The sequence below is a fragment of the Microplitis demolitor genome, chromosome 1, assembly GCF_026212275.2.
Source record: "Microplitis demolitor isolate Queensland-Clemson2020A chromosome 1, iyMicDemo2.1a, whole genome shotgun sequence".
NCBI lineage: Eukaryota > Metazoa > Arthropoda > Insecta > Hymenoptera > Braconidae > Microplitis > Microplitis demolitor.
This window is the reverse complement of record NC_068545.1, coordinates 7138681-7163103: the sequence shown is the minus strand read 5'-3', so window position 1 is coordinate 7163103 and position 24423 is coordinate 7138681. Positions and strand designations below refer to the sequence as shown.

Genomic DNA, 24423 nt, shown 5'->3' with positions numbered 1-24423 from the left:
CGACAAGGCAGAATCATTAAAGCTCGGGTTGTACAGTCGCATGACGAATTTGTTTAAGATATTTTCATTGATGGTGTTTTTTGATATTCATAGACTTTTAAATATTCATTGAACTCAAGTTTTATACTTGGCATTTCTTCGAATTCATTTCTTATAAATTTGAATGTATTATTAGTCAATAATTCAGCATACCGATATTCAGCTGAATTTGAATCACATGACAGTAAACGAGATTTTTGATAGGATACCCGTTTCATGATCACGTTCCTTATGTGAACATCCCATAAAAATTAAAATTTGCTTCACAAACTCTTCCAGGCTCATGTACCGATCTACATCTTTTTTTATTTTTGCATTCAAAGACTCTAAACTATTATTAGTGCCATTTAAAAGATTGTGATGAGTATAATCCGATGACAATGACCACTCTTTCCGACTTTCATGCTGATTTGTTGACACAAATAATCAACAATAGATTGTGGCAATGTTTTGAATTTTTCGTATAATTTCTGATAATTTTCTTCTATTTCCGCATAAACTAATTTTCGTAATATTTTTTTAGCTTCGTCTCTCTCAGTTGGTGTTATTTTTCTTTTTTCGGTGGTTATTTCGTGATTGAGCGTTCTTAAAGTATAATAGGCACATATTATCAAATTAACTTTGAGGGGTAGCAAGCTGTTTTTTATTGCATCTCGTTCCATAAGATCTTTGTCTGTCATTATACATTTTATTTTTTTCCTCGAATTATGACATTTTTTAAAGCAATTTATCATTCACTCAATGAATTCTTTATTTTCATGAATTAAAATACTAATACTGACTATTTTTGTGCAGCCGTTCGAATCTTTTACAACCATAATGTAAACTGGAGCTCGAATTGAAAATAATTTAAATGTTGCATCTATTGCTAAGTATTCCGGATATACTTTCATTGCCCAGAAGTGATTTTAACGCCCTCTAGGGGACGTCAAAACTAGCAAGTACCACCCTCTCCGCGGGTTCTGGGACCAGTACTCCAACCGTTAGCGGTACCCGCATGTCTTGCACCTTGTAACATGCGGCTACTCCGTGGTTGCAGGGAGCCAATAGGTACCTCTGCGTGAGCGAAGCCGACCCCTTTTGAACGTCTTAAAATTCTAAGGGTAATAGCCTGTACATAATACTATTACTAGCATATAGTGATAATCACTCGGTAATAATAATTGAGGGCAAGCTTATTTAACTGCTGTCTTAAATTTGAGTGAGTATAATGTGGAAGAAACCCTTTTTGGGGTAATGAGCGAAGGCTGTGACTCACCACTAATCTGCAGCATGTCCACAACTACATGGAATTGGTACCATGGGGGACCCATTCCAAGCCCCACTTCGACCAGAGTCTCTCTATTTCCTGAGATGGGAGGAGTGTTTGGGTCCAAGTGAGGACGGTCTCGTGGTGGCTGTTGGTCAGGCACCCACATGCATTGCATGCCTAATGGGTAAGCTAATGTGAGCTTATGACGCGTTTTCATTTGTTTCTCTATTCGCACTCAACTGGATGAATGGTACTATCTCTGTTGCACTTGTACATTAAATAGGAACTTTGTCCAAGCTTTTCTCGTAAACAAATGGACGTTATCAAAAAATTCAAGTGCACTTCGCTAGTTCATAGAGTAAAGCATCGGGTCTGTGTCTTTATTTTGCGTTTAGAGCTTTTATTTCAGAGAAAAGCTGGGACAAAATTATCTGAAAACCGTTCTTATGCTCATATTTCGCTTTTATAATATTTCGGTAGTGGATAGGCGATTACGCAGCGCGAGTGTGCCCAAAAGGGTGAGGAATCGGCCTCCCGTTAAACGGAGGTGGACTTAACCGTTCCATTACATTAATTAATTAATATACTTCCATTGCAGCTTTCATGTTCGGAGTAGCAAAAAAAAAGTCTTTGAAATTCATTGTCATCGTTTATATAAAAGTATGAATCGGCGTTGTAATAACTTTTTAATATTTCTTCGATTGCATTTAATTTATTTTTGTCTTTCTCGATATGTTTTATATTATGTATATCTTTAAGGAGAATAATTTTCCCGTTTTGTTAAAAAACTAAATTTTCAATTTTGGTTGTATTACCATTCACTGACAGAAGTTCCTCAACTTTTTTCTTTTCTTTCGGACTCATTTTTCTCGGCTTGGGAAAATGATCATAAAGCGCTTTCGTCATCAGGTGATTGTGATCCATATTCATACACGGAGAGAAAAATATCGCCAGAATGACTATCCAATATATCCTCAAATGACGTACCGTCAGAATAAGGATTCGTATATCTGATTTAGGAATACTCTCATATTAATTTAATAATCTATAGTATCGTTAAAATAAAGATACGTATTTGGGTTAGGATAAGTATTCGTTTGTTTAATTTAACAATACGTCGAATAGCCTTTGTAATAATATGTAGTTTCGTTGATATAGGTATCTGTATCGCCAGCGTGAGGATCCGTATAGCTAAATTGGTTATACGTTTCATCGTTCTCGGTTACCGTATGCCTAAATACAGAGTTTGCGCAATAGTCATGTCACAGATACATGAAATGCCTAAAATAAGGATATGGATCGTCATTTTGACGACCCACTCTGAGGATACTCTGTATAGCTGAATTGGCTATACGGTGTATCGTTAAGTAAGTTGACTATACAGCGTATAGCCAGAATAGCGATACGTATACTTAAATCTGGCGATATTTTTTTCTCCGTGTATACTTTTACTATATGAACTTTTTCCATTTTTACTAACTTCAACTTTAAAATGAGCGTCGCATTTTTTTTGGAACGTGCTAGATGATCTCTTTTCTTTAGATTTTGTTTGAAATTTCATCCCTCCATGAATGCAACAGTACTTAAAATATAGTAGTATTTTAATTTTTCATCAATATGCCGTTTGATTCCAAATTTTCTACACTGTTGAATTGTTTTTGAATCTCTCACATAAAGAACACAGAATTTACTATCTTCATGCTTGTTAATTCTTTCTTCTAGCTCTTCATGAGAATCAAACGAGTCATACATTTTAAGATCATGAGTAATATCGGTTCTGGTATCATTTATCTGTAAATTTTGTGACGTATCAGAAGAATCGATGTCAATATCGTCTGTTGAATCTAACTAAAAAAAATTACATATTTTAATTAATATCCTAAAATGTGGTTCCACCATTATATCTCTCCAGACAAAACCCGATGACAAAATATCCCTACGACAAAATCTTTCCAGGACAAAATTTTTCCAGAACAAAATCTGCTGGACACAATCTCTATGAACAAGATCTTATAATAATCTATGTAATTATTATGATTTCTACACTTACGACTGGAAACGTATTCAGGTTTTTTTTCATATTTTATGTGTGTATCGTTAATATATAGAGTATGTTTCACATACATGTATGAAATAAAATTATTAAATATCCTTGACCATTAGGGTCATAGAGAGATTTTGTGGGGAGATTTTGCTAAGGAGATTCTGTCGGGGAGATAAAGTCGTGTTACCCTAAAATGTATTATGTTTATAATAATTTATATTTCATTTAGTATTTTTAATTGATTCCATAATTAATAATTACCCAATCTTCTTTTACATGTTAAGATTTAATTTTCATTTAAATATTGATAGCTTTCAAACACGCAAATATTATTCTTTAAATAATTTTGTATTTATTTGTTTGTTTGAATATTCGAAAAAAAGATAGCGAGTGAAAGAGTTAAGATTAACTCTTGATAATTTATTTTCTAGATTTTTAAATAATAAACTATGAAATTTTTTTAATACTTTCCGATCATAATTTTAAAAATTAATATTTATTTCATAAAAAAAATATTTATCAATATGTGATTCAAAATTAAAAAATTATATACTTTAACTATTAAGTCAACTAAAAATATTGAAAAATTCTTGAGATATAAAGAAAGGAGTGATTACATTTTAAATACTCCACAATTTAACATTTCATAAAATAATAAATTATTTCTATTTTCATATTTTTGAAAAAATTATAAAAAATTCAGTTTATTTAATTAATCAACAATTAATTAATTTCAAGGCTAGTTTCACTCATTGAGAAAATTGATTCATCTTAAATCATCCCGAATTTCTTTGTAAACCAGAAATTCAGGTATTATTTAACAATTAAAAAACATTTGAAGATATTAAAAATTTGAATTTCTTTAAATCGTTTTAAATCTTCCAATATACCCGAAATTCAAATTATTATGTAGCGATTAAAAATCAATTTGAAAGTATTTGTTTTTTTCAAATTCGTTTTAATCATTTTCAATTCGTTAGAGACAGGTGATTAAAAACGATTTATACAAATTCGATTTTTTGAAACTTGAGAGATTCATAGTACTCGAAATTATTTAAAAGTATTAAAAAATTTTTTTTTTTTTTGAATCGCTTTAAATCGATTTTTTTAATCAGGGTGATACCTTTTTAAAGACATCTAAAAGATGTCAGTAGGTGGTGCATTAGATATCTTTTTGATATCTTTAGGATGAGTCTTTAAGTTATCAGATCCAAAAAATTTTATCTTTATGATAACTTTTTGCCATTCGGGAATATACTGGACAGTCTTACCCTCGCAGATTTGAATCACGGTGGAAACACCGTGGGTTTGTTCCATTTTACTACTGTGATTACGCGGTGTATCCACGATAGTAAAATGGAACAAATCTACCGTGTAACCACGGTGGATCCACGGTGTTCACACTTCCACGATGTTTCCACCGTGATTCAAATCTGCGAATAAATAATAGAATTGGGTAAGATTTGAATAAAAAACTAAAACGTATGTAAATAACTAACTTTTTCTATGTTTCGGCTTCTATTTTTTATTCATTATGATATAAATTGATGGTGAAAAGATTGAGATGCTTTGGTATTAATATTCATTAATAATCATTATCATTATAAGCATTAATAATCTAGGGTCGCTCGAAAACGTCAAAAAGACAGCACTCGGAAATATTCAAAATTCTTGAACGACGTTTAATTATTTAAATTTTGGGCTAAAATTTTCAGCATATTATTCCCTGCTCGTAGTTTCCATGAAAAAGTTTCACAGCGTTGTACAAATTATAATGATTATAATATACTCAGTTTCGGTCAGGGTAGCCTATATATATAGGACCACCTCCTAGCTGAACATGCGCCGTTTTTCCTAAGTCACTTCCACTCGAACTATTTACAGAGCTCTTCGAGCCTCTCGTTTCTTTATTGGATTAATAAGTTAATTAAATGAATTACTAATTGATCAATATATATCGAGAATAGAGTTGATGTTATCAATAGGGGCATATATTTCGAATGGATTAGGATATTCTTTGAAGCGCTTTATAAAAAAAATTAAAAAATAAACCATATTAATGTAATTATCATTAATATATTACATCGGATCATGTTTCCGGTGTTTAGAAGTTGACAATAAAAAAGTACGAGCAGACTCATATTAATCACGATTGGCATTTTGTAACAAATGTGATTTGGTGATGGACTGTGGTGAAGATGCTGCTAAAAACATCTTATTAGCAAATACCACCCGGAAAAATATATTAATTGATTATCAGTTCAACAACGATTAACTTTAAAGCCAAAGAATATCTAGATACGTCTCCTAGTAATGTAAAGTGAGAATTACTATAATGTATATAGAAAGAAATTATAACTGGCATACAATCTCCCAGTACGTAAATGGCGGGAATTCAAACTCAATCATTAGTTCTCTACTTAATTTATATTTTATTTATCAAAAAAATAATATATTCAAATTTTCAATGACTAGACTCGCAATAAAATTCTAAGTAAATCTTTAAAAATACTAAAATCATTAAATACTAGAAAAAAAAAACATTAATTTTGATTCTGCATTCTTGGTAATTCCTAGTTTTAGTCGGATTTTAAATTAAAAAAAGAGAAAATTTTTTGTTTATGAATAACATTTTTTGTTCAAATATTTCAAATTTAAATATTTACAAATAAAATAAAATATTTTAGTTGATAAGACAGTACAAAAGCATCTGCTAAAAAAATAAATTAAAAAAAAAAGTAATTAATGCTTTATAGTAGAATAATATAATCTAAAAAAATGAAGAATAATAACAATTTAATTATTGAACAAAAAAAAAAGTATGCATATTTTTAAATACGTAATTAATATCTTATGCAGAATATAATTAATTTATAACATATAATAAAAAAAAAGATAAAAAAATGAATGCTACGACACAAGCGACAATGAGTGTGAAATTAAATATGTGAAGTACGCTCATACATCATTACACATCCAGTATGCGTATTGCCGTCTTTACGCACTCATCATCATATCTGCATATATGTACACATGGATGAAATATAAATGTACGTACATTGATGCTTATATAAGTATATTTTACTCACACAATCCATCCGTCTATATCTGTCTCTCTAGTGATTCTGTCGAAATAAAAGCAAAAAGACGACGAAAGTAAAGTATCATGGCCGTAGCAGTACAATTGGTTTATACGCGCTTACAATAACGTTTAATTATAAATAATTAATAATAAATCGTAACGTGTGTTCAAGTTAATAATATTGTTGAGTTAAATAGTTGCCGTCAGTGTATGGTTCGAAAAATTCATATGGATACCCACGTGGCGTACCAGGTGAGAGAGATAGCTGTAGAGTTGGATTACAACAATATAAACCCTAAACCAACAAGTGACTTCACAGATATCGATGTCAGTAAGATCGACTTTTCAGACAGGTGTTGATTCAAGATAGCGCCACTTTTACAATAATCATTCATCAATCAATAATATGATTTACTCTATGAATAACATAGTTACTCTTATATTACTATTTGTTTGAAGAAGATCATTTCAACCTATTTCCTAAATACTATTAATTATTATTTTGCTCTTCTTTAGTTTATAGGAAACTTTTTTATCGACAGGTTAATAGTCCATATAGTTTATTTTATTACTGTACTTACTTTTAAAATTTTTAGTCAGAAAACTTATTAAAAGTAAAAAAATTTAATTGTTAATATGAATTTAATTTTTTAAGAATTTTCATAAAATAAAAAGTAGAAAAACTTATTCTTATTCATTAATTGGTTAGTACTTTTTATTTTAAATTAAAAAAATTTATTTTTATTTTAAGTTGTACAATTTAATTTTCTAACCATAAAAATTAATTAACATTTTGTTTAAAAATTTTCGAGACAGATTTTTATATTTTATTTATTGAATAGATTATTTTTTAAAAATGATAAATTTAATTTCGTTTCGGAGATTAAATGGTTTAATGAGGGAAGAAAGTCATTGGAATAGTGATAATTAAAAAAAATAAATTTTACACTAAAAAATTTAGAAAATTTTTCAAATTTAAATTAAATTATTTTTTAACTTTATATTTTTTGTGGAACTTTAACTGACAGCTGGGCCTGTTGTATATTTCTATAGTAAAAAATTAAAATAACTTTATTCTGGATAAAAAAGGAACGCATACTGATTTCTAATCGTATGGAAAATTTTCTTGACCTGTAACTATTTTAGTACAGTCTTAATAAAATAAGTTAGAACACCTTTTTTTTTGATAAAACAGTTTCATTATCTTTTAGTAATAGTAACTATATATATGTATATAGCGGAAAAAATTTATGGAGTGTTACAGAAATTTTTATTATCGATTGATGCTATTCAAAAAAATAAAATGATCCATAATCAATTAACAAGGAATGAATTTATTTCTTATTACTTTTAAATGATCAATAAATCATTTTAGCATCATTACATGATTCAAAATATTAAAAAAAATAAATAAATTCAAAAGCTACACAGTAAAAAAGGATTCGTCAAAATCAACACATATAAATAAGTGTAAAACGAACGTTTCACAATTATTTATATGTTATTTTAACATGTCGTAAGTGTTAAAAAAGTTACACGTGTATATCTTAAAAGTAACAAATTTTCCAAGAATTTTTTTTGTGATGGTAGAGATTATTTTTAACATATTTTGTGTGTTGATTTGACAGTAAAATATAAAAAGTCTTACTTTCGTATAGAATAATATTTTTTTGTGTTAATAATTCAACACTCTGAATTTTAACACATGCTTTTTTTTACACTTTGACGATTCGTTTTTTACTGTGTACCTTACAATAAAGTTAATTTAATTAATTAATATTTTCGTAATTGAAACAAGAAATAGGTTATTCAACTATAATACAAAAACAGTTTTAAACTAAAAGAAAAAAGTTAAATTTTACTTGAATAAATATCTGAATTTAACAAAAATATAATGACTTGTAATCTTTTCAAAAAGATTAGAATCTAAATGCCTGAAAAGATACCCAGTTGATGATAAAATTGTATTTAATTATTATAAATTTTTTTTTTTTTATATTTTGATAAATAATCACATACCAGTTTTTCAGTTGAGTTGTCATTTCTTAGCACAATTAGTAAATTTATTATTTTCAATCTATTGATTAGTTTTAACGTTGTGTTACTCGCGCTATTATTTTTATGTGTATATATGTATACATATATTTATTCGTATTCTTAAATTTATAGTTTTGACAAACCAAGCAACATAAAAAAAGTGCAATATAAACTACGATAAGGATAAAATGGATGATAATAGTAAAGAATCATCCACATTGGCGGTTGATAATATTCAAAACCAATCACCTGGATCTTCGTCGTCTCCTGGTAAGTTTTTTTATAGATATTTTTTGCACGCCTCAAATGCGAAGCATGTAGGTGGGATTTACGGTCGAATAGCCACTGTTTATCAAAATGCTCGCATAAAGTCATTTCAATAACTCGAAGAATTAGTTGGTTGTGTATTTCCGGGGTGAAAATATTTCAAATTGAAAAAATAATGATTTTTTTTCTCAACCGAAAAACGGCCCAGGTAGAGAACACGAGGCTGAAACGCGTTAGGCCAAAATTCGACCGAAACCCATTAGGTCTAAAAATGGCCGAAATTTGGCTGACAATGAAGCTTAAAAATGGCTGACGTTAGAGACGAGGATTTAAACTATTATTATTATTCGATTTGATTGAATAGAATAGAAATAATTGTATTTATCAAGTAATTATTTAATTGTCTGTAAAAATGAATTATATATGGCCATATAACAAAATTTCCAATATATATATATATATGTATATATATATATATATATATATATATATATATATAAATAGCTTTGTATAGAAATTTTGACTAAATTAACAGAAAAAGACTTACTCAATTTCTGTACTTCATTGTTTTTTTATTTTGCTCAATCATTTGGTCATACGGGCATTATCAGATATGTGATCAATCTAATTTCTAATCGCGTAGAAATTTTTAATTTAGAGAAAAAACGATAAAATTATCAACTGACCGCATAGCTTTAGTAGGATTCGAACCCGGGACCTTAACGAACAAAAGACCGTCGCTTTAACGACAAGGCTACGCTACCGAATAGAAAGTGATTACTAAGTTTACTTGTGCTATATAAGATTGAAAGAATACATTACCCGGAAAAAATTTTCTGTTGCTACAACAGGAGGCAGCCATGTTGCAGCAACAAGATTAATACTGCTGTTGCGACTTAATAGTAAAAGCAGCAACAGGAAATTTTGTCCCGTGTATTTTTAAAACCACAATATATAATCGAAAATCTGTTATTAGTATACTATATATTATAATAACAAAAAAATTGCTTATTTTTTTTTTTCGTGCGCTATTAAATCCTGTACACGGAAAAAAGAAAACAGGAATAATTGCTGTTCGAACGAGCATTTATTATATTTTCAAATAGTAACGCAGCGCTTCATAAACGAAACTGTAAAAGTTACAATTTGGCAGCGCGCAGTAAGTTTTACATTTTAAGTATGAAATATTACAGTTTGAAAATGTATTAAGTTTACTTTCTCACACTGTAATATTTGTTGAAAATTATCAAAGTATCATTCGATATTCTTCAAAACTTAAAGTTTTTCTCATCAAGTTTTACGTTAAAATTTTTAAAACTTGTTTCTCAAAATAACGATATTGCCACTATAAACTGTAAATTTTATATTTTCAGTTAGTACTATTTGTGTTTCTTTTTTTCAATAATCGAGTTTGAATAAGGACACGATTCAACATCACTTTTGATAATTAATTTCAATTGAGAATATAGGTGAGAATAACCTATAGTAACCAAAAATAAAAAAAAAAATAAACTATTACCACACTTTCAAATTTCTTTTTTAATTGACAACAGTTAAAATCAATATAAAATAAGAAAACAAAAATAAAATTATTAATAAACAAGCGAATTGTATAAAAAATTTATTTACCCGATGAAAAAAGATTTTATATATCTGTATACTGTTATATATGAATTATATACAATTGGATAGACGTGATGCACATTTATATAAAATTTTTATATAGTTATATACAATAATACACAATCGTATATAATTCTATATAAAAATGCAAAAAACATTAATAAAATTATGTACAAATGTATATATTTGTATACAATTATATAGAATTGTATATAATTATATAGAATCTATAAGAAAACATTATGTGATTATATACAAATTATATACAAATAAGATATAATTATGTACGATTGTATACAAATGGATAGGACCATTTTTTCTATTCAATTTATATATAGTTTTATACAATTGTATAAAATCTTTTTTCATCGGGTACTTACAAAAAATAATCATTCAACTATTAAAATTCGCAATATTGGAAGACTTTACACTGTACTAAACGACACCACGTGGAATAATAACTTCACATGAGACACTCGTGAAACAGAAGACTCTTATTACTATAACCTCTAATATTGAGGCATGGGTCTTGGCTAAATGCAACGTGCACTCACATATATTATTTCAAAAATATTTACTGAACTTTTATTGTATTTTTACATTTTAAATAGTAAAAGTTCGTGATTGCTAAAGCATTGTTCATATTTGACAAAGAAATTTTAAAAATTACTGTGTGAGATGTAATAGTTCCCTTTTCTACATTAAGGTTCATAGTTGAATGCCCATACTGTAAATCTTCTCGAACCACTCAATAAATTTTCTTATTTGATACTTTAATTTTTACACAACGGCTAAACTGTAATTTTTACAGTTTTAAAGAGGAATAAATAAGTTTTAAAGAAACAAACTTTCTGTGAGCAAAAGGTAATAATTATTTTACATTTTGTTGTGTACGATTTACATTTTCAAACTGTAAATATTGCTGCTTAATGTGCAACTAATTTTTTACAGGATAGAATTTAAAAATTACAGTATACATTTTAACTTTTGTAATTTTCAATATGACGGGCTGGTTTTTACATTTTATTCTGTAACTATTCCAGTTTTCTTTTTTCCGTGTATGTAAGTAATTGTGATGTGTGTAATTTGGTTATATAGTTATATATGAAATTGTTTAAAAAGTACATAGGAATTATATACGGCCATACATATCGTCATGTATGGTCGTATGTCACTTGTTATTCCTAGATATTTATTTCCCTCTTTGAGCTCGAAAACCCTCTTCAATTCCATTGTTTTCTTATTAACTTTTCAAACTCAAACACATGTACGTTATATCATGATTTATCTGGGGAAAATAACATAAAATGTTATTTTTTCAACTCTTTGTCTTCAATATCTTTTAAACTAAGTGACGGATTTTGATGTTCAATTTAGCAATCAGCGCGTTGAGTTTTTGAGCTAATTAAATTTTGGACATGATTAGTGCAGTTATTTAAAAGATATTCGCGAAAAACTTTTTTTTACCATTCCTTTCTTTGACATAATTTTGCAGCAAATCTGCATGCTTACGGTAAAATACCGCAGGATTTCTGCAAAGTTACGGTGAAATACTGTACCTTTACCGTAAAACACCCCAACTCACCATGAAATACTACAATTTGCCGTAAAATACCGTATTTTATAAAAATTCTTCCGATACCGTAGTTTATGTAATTCGGATTTGCCAAGGAAACGTTGAACATGAAAGCTTTTTTATTATTTCATAAAAATTATACATATATCTTCTAAATTTGAGACAAATTAGAACTTCAAGTTGAATTTTTGCACACCTCAAGCGCGAAAGCGCTGAGGGTGCTTTATGATCACTGTATTTCTTTTTCAGATCTTAGGACTAGTAGTAAAAAATATAGTTGGTTCAGAATTTCATATGGATCAATTTTGAGTCGAATAGAAATGTTTTTAAATCATAATTATAAAAATATATTTACAATATATTTTACTTTTCAATATAAAAATTTCAAATTAAAGACTTTTCAGCTTTTTCTGAATGAGGGAAAAATGTCATAAAACTACGTTTTGAAAATATTCTCATCTGACTAACAAAAATTCTTCCACGTAAAGTTTAAACTTCTTTAAATTTTTTTTCAAAATATATTTTTTTTACACGGGATATGCTTATACTTTATTGTTAATGACGTTTTCTATCGTACAAATCTTCGTTTTCAATTTTTCAACTAGACTTTACATTTATAAATTATAAAAATACAATACTATAGTTAAATATAAATTTATCATTTAATAATTGATTCAATTGACAATAAAAACTTATTTGCGATTCAACAATTACAAAAAAAATTTTTTTTATATATTTGTAATCAATGATTAAAATATTCAGACTGGAAATTTTTTTTACTAAGTATTTTTTTGTTACTGTTTAATATATAATTATCAATTTTTAGTGATTGTAATTAAGTTATCAGTCGTTACTCACTTTTCACCAAGATAAGGTATGTTAAAAAACGATATATGTATTAATATATATATGTTTATCTATAATATTGAATGATGCATCATCTCTAGCTAGGATAATTATCTGATGGACGAATTTCATGGTAACTATACTGTCAGTACGTCAGTAGTTATAATGAAAAAAAAGAATGATTTTAACTTATTCACTTGAACTTTTTTTTGTATAGTATATAAAAAAAAAATGTCTTCCATAAATTATCTTTGAAAAACTTGTGTTTCGTGACTACTCCTATATAATTGTATTTAAATGGCTTTATCACGTCAATAAGTTGACAGCCTCTTTACATTGTGACCCAGACCTCCACACGTCTTTGATGTTCATGATAATGTAAGGTTGTACTTGAGAGTTATAGAAGTGTTGGTCTATGAAAAAAAAAAAAAAAAAAAAAAATTATTAATAAAAAATTATGTAAAAACAACACTTTTGTGAACACAAGTATGTCCTTTGAAATACATCATAGATTATGCGAAATTATTTAGCATTATGCTAAATTTAAAAGTTTCTTAGGATTCTTATTTTACGAAATGCATTTGTAAATAAAGCTTATGGTAATAAGGTCATTTTATCAACGGTATTTTTTAGTGAAGATAAATTATTTTTTAGTTCTTGAAATTAAACTTTCAATATTTTTGAAAATTTTCACTTTGTTGGCATACAAATAAAATCAATGTTTTTAAATCTTATGAACATTGAAATTTTTATGATTGACAGATTCTGCGAATATTTTTTATAAAAGTAGGTGTAATTAATTGCTGTCAAATGATCGGAAAATCTGATTAAAATATCACCATCCTTTACACTGAGATAGTAATACGTCAAAACATATAACAGTCATATATGTGATCTATTTTGTCTTGTGATATTAGCTGTGATAGTTTTTCGTAATAAAAAAAACTCAATATAAACTAATAAGAACAAAATTAAAGAGCTCAATCTAAAAGCGCAAGTTCATCACAAGTGTATTACTTCAACACACATTAAATGTGTTCCATGTTCAAGTTCATAAGCAAAACTATAGTTTTTTGTAGTCACTTAAAACATATTTCACAGTGTGTTAAATATTTATAAATTGGTTATGGCATTTCAATGTTAACTGGCAAGTGTGTTAATTTCAACTTCCGACTTGGTTTTAGAATGCTGATTCAAAACTTCTAAACTTTAACATTTCATAAACTAGTGGCTGATTTTCAATTCCTTTTACATTAATTTTAATATAGTATTTTATCTATCGAGTGCGATCGTGTTTAAGACACGAGGTGTAGTGAAGATTGGTGCCCGAGGGCGAGGGTACCAACAAACGAGCGTCTTAGACTCGATTGTACTAAACAAATACATTTTTGTATCGTGTTCATAAGTCCTTAAAATTCAAGTGGAAATTTACAAAAAATTGACATACAAATACATAAATTATATTGATTCACTTCTTTATGCTGTTCTATTAATACTTATTGATTACTATTTAATTTTTCCAATAAATTTCACATTTTCTCATTCAGCAAAAAGAAGTACAAATTTAATTGTGAATTACAAGATTAATATAATACACAAGCATCGTAATAATACAGTAGTTGAATAAAGAGATCAAAAGATTACATGGTATCACAAATAAAGAGAGTTATTTGGTTACTCAACTCATTTTTTTATAAAATCATGACATCCTTAAAAAGGTGAAATATAGATTTTTTAGTTCCTTCATGAATGGAATATTTGATTGTTGATAAATTAACGAATGTTAAAAAAAATATGATTACATTGTTTAGAGGACGAATATAATTACCTTTTTTTCATTGCAATAATTTATTTAAATATTAAATCCATTAATTATTTTTTAATGTTTTTGTACTAACGAAAGAAAACTTATTGTAATTCATTTAATAATTTAATTATATAATTTACATACAATCATACATTTGACAAAAAATTAATAAATAGTAAAGTATAAAGAATAAATTTATAAATGAAAAAAAATTTCAATTATAATTTTAAAACCTTATTTATTTTATTATTATTAATATGAAGTTATGAAAATATAATAATTGCAAAAAAATTAATTATGATAATGATAACATAACTCTATAATATATTATACATAAGTCTCAATGCTTTAACATTGGAAAAAAAATATAGTCGTAATTTTTCGTTAACCACCACTTAAATCGTAATATTCTTTCAATTCAAATGTAAAACAATCCATTGAAAAGTAATACAAAACGTATTTAGCAAGACCTACTTGTTATTCACTATGAATAATCTACTTAGCCGTCATTATTCTATAAGTTTCCAACCGACCCCGATGCTGAACTTTTCATAAGTTAAACAGACAACATATAAACCTGTATACGAGTTGGTTAAAAACTCTGGCATAATTGATTAACTTGTCGTATCGATGTTGTTTTTCTGTAACAATAATTTGTCTTCCCAAGCATCATATGTCACATTAATATGTGAGATACAATATTATACTTTGAGGTCGAATTGAGTAAAAGTAACTTTTTTTTTCTGTAACTAATTATTTTTATTTCCATTTAAGAAAGAATTATATTTATGCAACACAATATTAAAGTAATCACTAGTTTCGATTTTTAAACTCATTATTTACCATACCCTTTTTTTAGTTTCTTTTTTTTTCAATAGATAGTTAATTTTTTTTTTAAAATAGTTATAAGTCAAGAAAATTTTATGCTGTACTTGCTTATGAATTTATTTATTTTCAATCGAATACAAATTTGATAATCATTGGATATAATTGTTTACATCCATTTAGTCATATAATGAGCTCATTGAAAGTTCAAATTTTTATATTTTTATTTTTAGCAAAAATAATGAAATTGTATTGTGATAATGTATGATGATCAATTTATCTAGCTGCAAGTTCTTTTAATAGAGATAATTTAAATTAATATTTATAAATTTTTCTGAGCTTGAAAATTATATTTTATTTCTATTTAAAAATACAGAAAACAAATAATCGAAATTTTTCAAAAGTTTATTCACGAAAATTATTTCAAATTTAAGTTTTTATGAGCTGTTTTAAAAGGTACAAAAATTATTAAAATTAAAAATATTGTATTGCAAATTTATTCATTCACGCATAGAAACATGTTCATGATCAAGAATCGAAAAATAATCCAAAATAATTTTAGAGGCTTCGCAGATTTCAAAAATATATTTTCAAAGTTTTACTAATTCCGAAATAAACTCAATAAATTAATATCTATGTTACTATAATTAGAAAATTTATTTTGAGCTTTTAAAATTAAAAATTTTGTCTATTGTCACTAAAATTAATAAATCTATTGTTTCTTGGAAAATTGCATTAATTGTTATTAGCGAGAAATAGACATATATAAAATTTATAGAATCTTGTGAACAGATTAATAAGTAAATATGTAATAAAATTATAAATTATAATATGAATAACTTCATAACTGTAAGCTCGAATAAGAGGTCAATAGATAACCTTTAACTCAGCCATGCGTCTTTAATAAAATGTCATTTAAAATAATATTTAATATACATATACATATATACTTGCAACATTTAAATATAATAATATATACATCAAATTGTTGATGATTAACCAAAATAATTAGACAGCAAAAATAGTATATTACACATCTAGGGAAGTAAAGTAAGAAATGTCTCAGATCACATGTAATTGTTGACCTCGGCTTCGCCTCGGCCAACAATTACATGTGATCTGAGGCTTTTTTATTTACTTCCCGTGGTGTGTATACTATTTTTCGCGTCGACGGAGGCGAAAAGCGGCAACTTCGTTTTGCACAGCGGGACGAAAGTTGACGCTATCCGTCCGGAGGCGTGAAAATAATTTTTTTTTCTTTTCAATTACTTTTTTAATAAAAATAAACTTCTGTGAGTCAAAAAATAAAAAAAAAAAGTATTCAATTTCAGCGATAAATAATAATGGACTTCGAACAGTAAGACCTATTACTATCAGAAAAAAGTAGCTTTTCAAAGATTATTAAATTGATTCGATCAGGAATAATGATAAAAACATATTCGCTGAAATCAAATATATAATTTTATTATCTATTTATTTTTAATACCAAGTTATTGTAATTGTCAATATGGTATTAAAATGATATATTCAACGTTAGTATATAACCTTCGGTGATAATTAGTGTGTTATTTAATTGATTGTAATTAATACGATAGTGATCAACGTTGGATAATATTATAAAAGCTTCCTCATCTCACTCTTCGACATAAAGAGGCTGATGTGCCGGAATGTAACAATATATACGTACATGACAGTGTAAATTCTTTTACACAGAGCGTTATTTTTGTTGTATAATCATGATCTTATATATATGATTGTTATTATTTCTTTTTGTAAAAGTACCACAACGCATTGAAAAAAAAAAAAAAATTTGATTAATTTGTCGTTAAAAGTAAAGTTTAATCACCTGCTTTTATATTTTTAGACTATGACTTTATTTATATTCATGTTTTATTGATAATTTTTTAATTTAATGTACTTATATATTTGGAAAACTTTCTTTTTTTCAGTTCGGAAAGCTCGAAATCGTAATGATTGGTAAACTTTTGAGCCCTTCAAGGCCAAAAAACGGCTGGACCAAAAATATATAGGGGAAGGGGGGCACAAAAGGGGGTAGGATAGGCAAAATGGGGTACCCCCAAAATTTGGTGAAAAAAAAATTATTTTTTTTTCGTCTAATTACTGTTTATCCGATATTTTTGAGCATTTTAAGCCCTATGCATGACACCTTGGGCAAAATGGACTAGCCCAAAAGTCGAAAAAATGATTCTATCAAATTTTTATCGTCAATTAAAAAAAATTTGATTTATTTCCGCATTTTTAGCCCTACCCATAACACCTGGGGCAAAATGGATCAGCCGAAAGTTCTGAAAAATGATTCTTTTATATTTTTATCGTCAAATTAAAAAAAAAATTAAAATGTTAATTCATTTTTCGGCTGATTTTTTGTAGTTGGGACAAATTCGGCCACTAAGAATATTCGAAAATAATATTTTTTTTTTTTAATTAATAACAATTCAATTTAAAAAAGAAAAAAAAATTATCATTTTTTGGAGGGGGGCCTCTCTGCCCCACAAAAAAAATTTTTTCTCTCTTCGTATCCACCAATGATGTGAAATATAATTTTTCTGTATGTATTTTACATAAAAAAAAAAATTTAATTTAATGAAATTTGATCAACTTTCAGAAATTTTCCTTTCCAATTTTTTTAAAGGGTATCCCGTTTTGCCCGCCAGAAAAGAAAATTTTATTTATTAACGGCAGCTAAAAATTTTGTCTGTTTATCTTGAATATCATTAAAACCAAAAAAATTTGGCGTATTTTAGTCATCGAAAACTTAGTATTTCCATAGGTATCCCTTTTTGCCCCTTCCCTCCCCTACATTTCGCTGAAAAAAGTAATGTTTATTCGAAAATATCTTCGGAACAAATAAACCGATTCACACGTGCTTTGCGGCAACCGAAAGAACTTAGTGCGACTTAGATTTGTTTAAACTTAGAAACAAATCGGTTGAGCAGTTCACGAGTTGTACAACAAAACCTTGAAAAAAAAAGTTTTTTTTAATTTTTATTTTTCGTATAACTTGTAAGCTACTTAACCGATCAACTTCAAAATCAAATCAGTTCAAAGTCTTGGTACCATACAAAAAAAAAAGAATTGGCTAAAATAGATATTGTTTTTTATTTTTCAAAGTAACTGCTTTTATTTTTGAAATTCAAATAAACTGATAAATTTATTCTTTTTATGTTTAATATGAATTAAAAAAAAAAGTCTTCAACCTTTAAATAGTTTCAATTAAAAATTATTTATTGATCTTAAAATTGTTTACTACAAACGATTCACACTTTATAAAATTATTGATCGTAAAGTAAGATCTCTTCGAAATTATCATGACTCAAAAGAAGAAAAAATAGACGAAATTATTATGTTCTTTTTAACCGAAAGCTCAAAATTCCAAATGTAATTTATTTTCTTTTGACCTTAAAAAGTAATAAGATAAAATAGTATATTGTATGACAAGGGCTGAAACAAGACGATTTCAGACTAGGATGAAGTTGGATGCCCAAGCTACAGGCGAGGACTGACATCACCCGCAGTCTAAAACCGTGTTTTATTCTGAGTCACACATCATATTTTTCATGATTACTTGCATCGGAACTTCAAGATTCAGAGTCAGCAGCCAGTAAGAAACAAATTAATTTCAAGCCGATAATGTAGAGAACTGTTAGAGAATGAGAAATATGTGATTTACAGTCATTTATTAAATAGTAAATAAAACAAAAATATTATAGTCACTCACTTTTTAGTAATTTTATTTGATTAAAACTTACTTAAATGAAATGAGTAAACTGAAGTGGCAAGTAAACAAATGAGAGTAATAAGGCTGCAAATGAACATTAATACACAGTTGAAAAATTTGTGTTAATTTAACACATTACTTGTCTCAAACAAGAATACAGGTTTAAAACTTATTGAGATCAGATAACACATTCAACTTTAGTTAAATTTATTCTTGATAATGTTAAATAATTGACACAAATTATTTAACCACTGAATTTTTATACACAAGAACACAAAATTTTCAACTGTGTATAAGCATAAATATACTTAGAAATTTATATAAAAACATATGGGCATATATGCACACATATAAGTACATATATATGCACACATAGGTGCGCACATATATGTCGATATATATGCAGACATATATGTGATCACATGTATACATACGTATAGGAATGCATATATGCATGCATAAATACACTGAGACAAAATTTCTCTTCGAACAATTAAATTGGTTTTGTTAAATTCTGTTAAACTAATATTTAATTGGGACAACTAAATTTTATTACGTCAACATAATCTATTTTGTCATTTTTAACAAATGATTTGATAGACTTTATTTGGTTGATGTTAACATTTCTCTTGCTACGATAATAAAATCATTTGGTAGAGTTAAGAAAATATTTATTTGATAGACACCTAAATTATTTTTTGTCTCCAATTTTGTAAAAAATTTTTAATATTAAAATAATTTCAAGTAATTAATGATACTAAAATCACGTTGTTTATCCCATATTGCGTGATATGGGATATACAACGGATAAGATAATTTCAATTAAAGTAAAAACTTTTTAAATTTAAGAAATTTTTTTAAGAATAAAAAATTATCATTTAATTTTCGACAAATATATTCACAAATATATTGACAAATATAGATATTGTAAAATATGTTCACTATTAAATTTTATTAACACTTTTTCATTTTCCTTGTGTCAGTTTACTTATATCGAATTAACACCTTGAAGACAAAATATAAACCATTACTAATTTAAATAAAATTTCAATTTTAGTTCTTTACACCCATATGTGTTTACTATTACAAATTTTTCTATAGATAAAATCATTTTGTTAATTAATTTTTTTTATTGTCACCATTACTTCTTAAAGGTGACGTTTTTTTTTTTAACATAAAAATTTAATGACTGGTTTTTCGTGGTAATTAATTTTTTCATTTAATTACTCAAAAGAAAAAATAGTGCCTCTGTCATACGAATATCTATTTTAAAAATATCCTATAGTAATTATTAAAAACAACAAAAAAATAGATAAATAAAAGTAATAATTATGATAGAAATGAAGTTGCATATTTTCAAGTTATATTTTTGATCATTTACAAAAAAAAATAAATAAATAATTTCCAAAGAAGTTTAACTTTAATTAACCGATAGTCATATCAGTTATACCAGAGTAATCTTCCGCAAGTAAAATAGCACGTGCAATGCACGCGTAATAAATAAATATGAGTAAACAGTTTATTATTCGTTATTAATGTTTTTTTTGTTTTGTTCGTGTTATACTTGAATAAAAAATGTGTCGCGATCACATTGAATTGAAGGAAAATGTCTCATTTATTATTAATTAAATGAAAAATAGAAAATAAACATAATAGTGGTTTGGTTTACTTAATATACATTTTAATATCATTAAGTCACTACTGCTATACAATAATGATTCATTATTCTGTGTGACACAGTAAATAGGGGGCGGCTAATGTAAGTTTGTTTAGTACTCGTGCCAAACGTGACGCATTATTACCAGCCTTGTTAGAAAAGTAAATAATTCATTTTAATTTCAAAATTTTTATTAATTTTAATGTTTTATTATTAATTTATTATTTTTTTTTTAATTTCAAATTGTTTTTTTTAACTTTTGTCTTAATTTGATTTTATGGAAATTTTGACTCTTACAAAAAGTCAAAACCAACAATCCCTTTATTGTTTGTGGAAGAGCGAAAATTAAAAAAAAAACTTTGAGAATATAAAAATAAAAAAAATAATTAATATAAAAGTCAAACTATATTTAATGTGAAAGATCTAATATCCGATTAGGGAACTAGTACTCGATCACTCCGTGTATTTGTATATCAATATTTAGTAAAATTTAGTAAATATAAATATACAAATATATGAGTCATCGGGTATTACACGGAAAAAAGTAAACTTTAAAAATTAGTATTTAAAATTATATCCCGGAAACTGGGTGTCAATATGGGGAATTTTAATATGTAATCAATTTAATAATATGTCTCGTCAATTTTTGAAGTATCCGTTACGATTTTTAAAGCACAAATGATAATTTTTCTTGCATAGACAATGAATTTTCATACTTATCCTGTAATTATTTCTGTTTTAATCATAAATAAAAAAATTACTATTTAGAATGATAGTATATTTACTGACCTTTTTATCATTATATTACTTGTCGTTCTCAATTAATATAGTTCATTTTTTTCCTCATAGTTTTCGGATCGGGGCATGGGTCTCTTACCTTACATAAATTTCTAAATTAAACTTGTTTTTTATTTTTAACAGTTGAAATCAAATTTCTACACTAAGAAAACAATGTATTTGAGCCAAATAAATAGATTTATTTGACTGAACAAAATCATTTGCTTCATTCAAATATATATTTGTTTATAGTTAATAAATCTTGGTTGAAAAAAATACATTACGGTTGGTGGCGCCTACAGTGCTACCATCCAAATACAGATTTGTTAACTATAAACAAATCATTATTTCATTCAAATGAACTATATCTTTCTTTCAACTAAATACTGGTTGGGTCCATTCAAATATTGGATTTATTTGCTTGAAACAAATCTTATTTGGTTCTCAGTGACATGGTTAAGTTTAGACGCTTTTGAAACGAAGGCTTTTGAAATCTTTTAGAAATTAATTTTTTTTTTATGTATGTATATATGTATATATATGAGTTTCATAATTTTTTGGAAAACAACTTTATTTAATTATAAGGTAGCAGAAAATTTTTCTATAAATATACATTTATTAATATTGCATGGATTTGAATATTTTTTTAAAAATATTTTTTCATTATTCAAAGTTCTCAAATGTATGCTAAATCGATGTAATTGATGGAACAGGTTTTGTTATTGTTGAATGTTTAAACTTGTGGTGTCAATGTTTCAGTTATACGTTATAATATCACATAAAAAATTTTTTTTATAATTTATTGCTATTTATATTTATCTATCGAGTAATTTAGTAGCAATATGAACAAGGAAAAAAAAACAAGAAATCATTGACACCGGAGCAGCCTAAAAGCGTCGTTGTATATTAATTTGAGCGCTGTGAACTCAAATGTTTATGATTTTGATCAATAAAATAAAACACAAAAACTCGAGTTAAATTATTTATGGAATTGATGATTTGAACATCTCGTGGGGTAGTTAAAGGATTATGACACTAAAATTTAATGAAATTAGAATCTAATCTCTCATTTCGTATGCAAGTCATAAAAAAAAATAAAAAAATTATTAGTAAAACTATTGATTAATTTCATTAAACTTTATTGCAGTAAAAAAAGTTAATTGAATTCTAGTTAGATTTTGAATTAAATCGATTGAATATTTAAATTAATTGAAAAAATTAATTTTGTTAAATCTTAATTTTTAAATATTTTGATTGATCTCAAAATTTTACTTCAATAAGCTCTCATTAATAGACGCAAATAATTTGAATTATTCAGAAATTTAATTTGATCAATTTTATTTAATATGCAGAAATTTGTTTTTTTCGCATTTTTTAGGGGATGCCCCATTTTGCACGTCAAAGTGAAAATTTTTTTGTTTCAACGGCAACTGAAATTTTTGTTTATTTACTTTGCATATGATCAAAATCGAAAAGATTTAGCGTATTTGAGTCCTCGGAATCATAGTTTCCTTAAGTACCCCGCTTTGCCCCCCTTCCTCTACGTCATTTCGAAAATAGAAATAGTTTCTTAAGCTTTAAAATATTGTAGCCTGTAGAAAAAAAAAGCGAAAAAAAATACTAAGACCAACTTGTCTTTTTTTTTAAATAAAAATAAAAATTTTTTTTTGTAAATATTTACTGACAAAAAGTTTCTAAATAGTTTTAAAATGAGTAGAAAAAATTCATATTTCAGATAATTATTTTCAATAGATCACTCTCATTTTCAGTAGTCTAACGAACAATAAAAATATGTACAAGACTAAATAAGTTGAATTATATTAAAACAAACAATGAATCATTCAAGTTTTCATCTTCAGTAAACGTAATTATCTTTACTTTGAGTAGACGATAAGAACAATACATTGTTATTGTAAGTATTTAAAATTTTTTTTTTTCCACTCAAAATTGATATAAAATAAATAAAGAAAAAATCATTATGATGACGCAAAGAAATAGTAAAGCCGAATAAAAAATTTATAAAATGAAATAAAAAATAATAAATACCATCACATTCCCACTATCCTGGCTTAATTTCCATCATCTTACACGCACGTGGGAATATATACAGTTGTCAGCAGCAAGATTAGATTATCGGCTTAGCTTGTTTGTCTCCCACCATCTTTAACTTTTCCCTCTTTCAAAACCCAAACTCTTTAAGTCGCTTGATTTAGTATCCACTGTGTTAGCAAGCTATGCAGGTCTATACAGTACATTCTTAGGTGACTTTTACCTTACCGGTGATGCTAAAAAATCCTTTCTCGCGGCTCCTTTAATAATTAACAAAAAAAAAAAAAAAAAAACAAAATAAAAAAAAAACAATTCATCATTTTTATTTTCAATTTTATACCATGCTACAATAACGTGTGTGAATACTTGTTTATTATTTTTTTTATTTTTATCCGTTAATTTTTTCGTGATTTAGTGAGTGAATTTACTTTCCTTCTTTCTTCAATATGCGATTTGACGATCAATTTTTTACGATGCTTGGTAAGCGCATTTTTTTTTTTGATTTACATTTTTTTTTTGCAAAAATATTTTTATAAAATTATCAACAGTTGTAACAAATTATTATCATGTGTGAATTTTTCAAGTGCTCAGAAAACAAAAATTTTATTTTTAAATAGAAAAAAAATGTATTTATTTTATGAAATTATGGAGTACTTTAATAGGCTTGACATTTTATAACAAAAAAGTTAATTAAAATAAGCCAATATAAAGCTGCAAATGTTAATTGTAAACAAATGCAATAGACAGCGATTAAAATTTTTTTTCTGCAATTAAAGAAAAAAAAATCGGTTCATAAGAGCAAA

At 26.7% G+C, this 24423-nt stretch overlaps 1 protein-coding gene across 6 annotated transcripts in view; it reads left to right on the top strand.

Moving 5' to 3' along the window:
* The first annotated feature begins 6257 nt into the window (after positions 1-6257).
* LOC103568419 (hepatocyte nuclear factor 4-gamma) overlaps positions 6258-24423 on the top strand; it is a 51591-nt gene continuing 33425 nt past the window's right edge. The window contains exons 1-2 of one of the 6 annotated variants that reach the window (XM_008545269.3): positions 6258-6669; positions 8587-8724. In XM_008545269.3, the coding sequence (XP_008543491.1) occupies positions 8643-8724 (82 nt within the window). In that variant the 5' untranslated portion in view covers positions 6258-6669; positions 8587-8642. Of the gene's footprint in view, positions 6771-7055; positions 7122-8586; positions 8725-23756; positions 24101-24423 lie in introns of those variants that run through there. The other 5 variants (XM_008545268.3, XM_008545270.3, XM_053739120.1 and 2 more) reach the window with 5 other exon arrangements.